A 4,663-nucleotide genomic window follows, 5' to 3' on the forward strand; every position below is an offset into this window, starting at 1 on the left:
TTCTTTATTTCATTCATTTTTTTATTTCCCCTTTCAGGTCCAGCCTCAGAGGCAGCACAGGCCTCCTCAGACGGAGATCAGACTCCAGACAAGAGCAAGAAGAAGAACCGGTGCTTCACCTGCAGGAAAAAAGTTGGACTCACAGGTAAGTTCTAAAGCAGAAAATAAGGACTCTTGTATTTAATACTTTTTATTTATTCATTTATTTATACATAGAACAGGGGAACGTGTTTTTTTTTTTATTATAATTTTTTTTGTGAGTATCTTTTTATCACCTCTGTGTCAGGATCTTCATCTGGGGGAACATTGACATCTTCACTTCCCAGTACATTATTAAAAATTTCCATATTCTGCTCGGTCAGAGGGTGTTGTTGCTGTTCTAGAATATTCATCTCCAAGAGTATCGCAGGTTTCTCATAAATGAATGTGTAACATGTATGGAAGGAGTCTCCAGTGTCAGCGCTTTTTCACGGGTTTTGGAGCAGCGGTTACACTTTAGACTTCTTTATAACAAGCTGCTTTTTTGTGTTTTATTAACTTCAAGAGAGAAAAAAAGAGGCAGGTGAGCGACTCTAATGTAAGTGGAATCAGGAACTTGTCTCATGGACGTTCCCCCAACATTAACTGTAGCTGTAAATGGATAAAAATTATATAAAAATGTCTTTCAAAAATCGAATTATTGGTGGTTAATTTTACACCACCATGTTCTCTCTCTCTCCCTCTTCCTCTCTCCTGCTTTCTCTTTTTTATTGTTTTCTATCTCTCTCTTTTTCACTATAACCATCTCATGCTCTGTCTCTCTCTCTATTCATCTTTCCCTCTCACACACACACACACACACACACACACACACACACACACACACACACTCTCAAACAAACACTCTCCTGCTTTCTCTTTTTCCTTGTCCATCTGTCTTTCTCACCACATACACTTTAAATGCTGTTCTCTCTCTCTCTCTCTCTCTCTCTCTCTCTCTCTCTCTCTCTCTCTCTCTCTCTCTCTCTCTCTCTCTCTCTCTCTCTCTCTTTTCTTTCTTGTTCTCACTTTCTCTTCATACATACTCTACTGTTACTCTTTCACTCCCTTCCCTGCTTTTCCTTTTTCTCTGTCTCTCTTTTTCTGTCTCTCTCTTCTGCCTTCTCTCACTCTTTATCTGTCTCTTATACTTGCACATACTCTCTCTCTCTCTCTTTAGGCTTTGACTGTCGCTGTGGTAACCTGTTCTGCGCGATCCACCGCTACTCGGACAAACACGACTGTCCGTACGACTACAGAGGGGCTGCAGCTGCTCAGATCCGCAAAGAGAACCCCATCGTAGTGGCAGAAAAGATCCAGAAGTTATGAGGACCGAATAAAAACACACACACAGCAGAAAAGTGTTTGATGTGCAGGTTTCGTCCGAACACCGGCGTCACCGATTTCTATTCTATTCTACTCCATTTCTCCAGCAGTAGAAAGACACGCTGCACACATCTGCTCCGAAACCCCCGTCTCCCCTGATTCTCTCTTAGACTGATGTAACGTGTGTGTGTGTGTGTGTGTGTATGGGTGGGTGGGTGGGTGGGTGGGGTTGAGAGTCAGCGGGAGCACTGGTGGGGCTGGTGGGTGAACCACCATGGATAATTTTTAAAGGGTGTTTTTGGAGGTGGGAGGGGGTGGTTTCTTTTTTGGGGGGGATTTTTGAGGAAGGGGACAGCGGGAGGCATGTGGGCGGAGTTTTCATCCTATTTTAGTCTTACTATGATTTAAAAAAAGAAAAAAAAGAATAATTCTGATGCATCATCAGGTCTGTGTGTGTGAGATGATCGAGTGATTTAGTGGACGAGCAATAGATAGATTTCTTTTCCTCTTTTTTTCTCCTTCCGTTCCTGTTTTAATGAGTGTATGAAAGTGATATCAGAGGATCTATATTAATATATTGTAGTTAGCTCGTTTTTTGAGATTGCATCCTATTTATTGTTTTGTTTTTTTTTCAGTTTTACTGGAAGCAACCCAGATTTTCTCTTTCTATCATTTTTGATTATCTGATACGTATCTATTGAGCCACAGACAAGAGACTATCCATTGAATCGAAGCACATAGTGAACCGCGACGATCCGAGCACAAACGGAAATAAACCGGAGACTTTAGACGCCTTTGGTCCGGAGCAAACCTCCTTTCATTTCTTGACCGTAGATATTCCTGACCACCAGCAGACCAACGAGCGCCGGACACATCGAATCTCCGTCTGTTTTTTTTTTTGTTTTGGTTTTTTATTTCAATTATGCCAACACACCACGCTTTGATGATGTCACACTAGAAGTCAGCACCTGTCAGGGTAGACGGACGTACGGTGGTATCGTACGCAGACGTGGTTTATATGTTGCATCTCAATCCGCAGTATGATTCTTTTTTTTATCGAAGAAGAAAAAACACAATTTACAAAAATTGTTTTTTGGTCATTCAAATGTATATACAACATGACTCCTTTATCCATCTAGTTATAATCCAGCATCGAGCGTGACGAGGTTGACACGCAGACGAGCGTGAGGTAATACTTAATAAAGCTATGTGTATGTTTTCTAATACGTATGTATCCATTGCTAATCTGCTTCTCGTACCCAAGCAGAGACATGAAGGACAATTGTTGCTGAACTAAAGGGAATGGATTTGGGGGCGGGATTGGTTGGAGGGAGGGGTTTTACAGTATTCTTTTTTTTTTTTCTTCCATAGTCGTCATAGTTTTGAGGACTTTTATTTTATTTTATTAATTTTCTTTTCACTAATTTAAAGCTAAGATTCCACTTTAGAATGTATGACGTGTTTAATTATTTTAAAAATATACAAATAAAGGCACCATGAGAAGTTTTAAAAAGATTGCAAAAACAGTGTTTTATGGTTGAATTGATTATGAGCATACATAATTTTTTTTTGTTCTGTTTTCACTTTCTTAAGAAGAATAAGGATTGTGGCTGTCAGTCAAGCAAGGGGGTGGGGCAGTAAACAGCATGATTTGTGGGTAGGGTTGTGGACGATGTAGATTTGTTGTTAATGACTTGTTAATGAAAAAAAGGCGTCTAAGCAAAATCATACGCAGACACATTATCTGAAACAGAGGCTAGTGCCGAGTTATTTTTTTAATCTCTTCAGACTTTCAATAAACACTGTCTAGTACGGGGGTCACCAACCTTTTTGAAACTGAGAGCTACTTCTTGGGTACCTTTAATGTGAAGGGCTACCAGTTTGTTACACACAGTATTCAGTTTGATCTGAAATAACACATTTGCTTAATTTACCTTTTATTATGTTATTATTAATAATTAATGATATTCATCTATGTGAAGACACTGATCATGTTAGTGACCCCCCCCCCCCCCCTTTTCAATTTTTTATAAATCTGCACCTGAGATGACCTTAACTAGGATTTGGTCTTCATTAAAATTCCATACTGTGTATCTGGAATGCATGTCTATAGGGAATACCTATGTATTTTGTGTAATTCTTTACAAATAAATCCAAGCATCATGGAAAAATCTTCTGTTTGTAGTTAAAGCATGTGCAATATTTTAGTTAGTTCGAGAACATTCCTAAACGCACATCATCATATATACAAAAAAGAAATCCAGGGCCATGTACAGGAAAGGGATCAATCAGAGTATGATTGTTTAAACAATATACCCCGTGTAATCGTGCAGAACGATAGTGAATTATCACCATTTTTCACAACTGGAGCTCAAGCAGAACATCTAACAGAAGGCAGTGAAAAGACAAAAGAGGAATAATTTAGAAAAGCAACCAAAAAAGGGACGTGGTAATACTGCCACCACCATGCTTCATAGTAGGGATTGCGTTCTCTGTGATTTTGTTTTTCGCAAAATCTGAATGCAGCGCTTTTGTACCCAGGATGAAAAACATTCTTCTCTTTTGTTCTTGTTAGACCAGGGAACACTTGCTAACACCACAACGTTGTTTTTTTTTTTTTTCTTCTTTTCCCCTCACTTTTGGACTTGATTTTGGAAGCTTCTCAATGGTTAGGGCTTCGTGTTCGGTATGATCTTTGAACATACTCAAAATCTTTCAAGAATATGTTCATTTATAATGCAATATTATTGTACGCCTGAATTGCATACAGGTTTATTGTTGGTTTTTTCCCCCCTCAAAAGTATGTGACGTCTGATGTTAATTGCACCCGTGCTACTATACTTATGCACTACAGGTTTTTGGTGACGATTCCCGATTTCTATAATGAAATGATCTAAATCCTCCAGCATCAGTATTTTTTACAGGAGATTGTTTTAAATCAATTTGAGGAAGTGATTCAACTGAATGTAACCGATCATCCATACATGTGGGACGGTAAGTAATCACACCTCCATTTATATAAATATATATATATAAAAAAAAAAGCTTCTAATGTATCGTGTGGGAAACACGTGTCCATCTGTCCCCCACACGTGTCCATTGTAAACGTCCTCTAACATCACGTCCGAGCTGCAGGAGGTTTCACAAATACAACGTGAACATATGGGATTGAGAGTTGCTTTTTTATAATAACCTACAAATTCTTCTGCAGCGTAACGTGTTGTTTAATTCAGTTTCTTTCCTCCCTCATTCCACCGTGACGCACCTTCTACACACACCACCCCCTTTTTATTTCTTTTATTCCTGATTAAGGATTAGA

The 4,663-nt window shown here is 38.9% G+C and overlaps 1 protein-coding gene across 4 annotated transcripts in view; it reads left to right on the forward strand.

Annotated features, from left to right (window-relative positions):
- LOC310733658 (AN1-type zinc finger protein 5) overlaps window positions 1-4,367 on the forward strand; it is a 9,153-nt gene extending 4,786 nt beyond the window's left edge. For 2 of the 4 annotated variants that reach the window (XM_083555080.1, XM_083555081.1), the window contains exons 5-6: window positions 38-145; window positions 1,199-3,515. In XM_083555080.1, the coding sequence (XP_083411206.1) occupies window positions 38-145; window positions 1,199-1,347 (257 nt within the window). In that variant the 3' untranslated portion in view covers window positions 1,348-3,515. Of the gene's footprint in view, window positions 1-37; window positions 146-544; window positions 578-1,198 lie in introns of all 4 variants that reach the window. The other 2 variants (XM_083555083.1, XM_083555082.1) reach the window with 2 other exon arrangements.
- Window positions 4,368-4,663: the final 296 nt, after the last annotated feature.

The sequence above is a fragment of the Silurus aristotelis genome, assembly GCF_946808225.1.
Source record: "Silurus aristotelis genome assembly, chromosome: 11".
Taxonomy (NCBI): Eukaryota; Metazoa; Chordata; class Actinopteri; order Siluriformes; family Siluridae; genus Silurus; species Silurus aristotelis.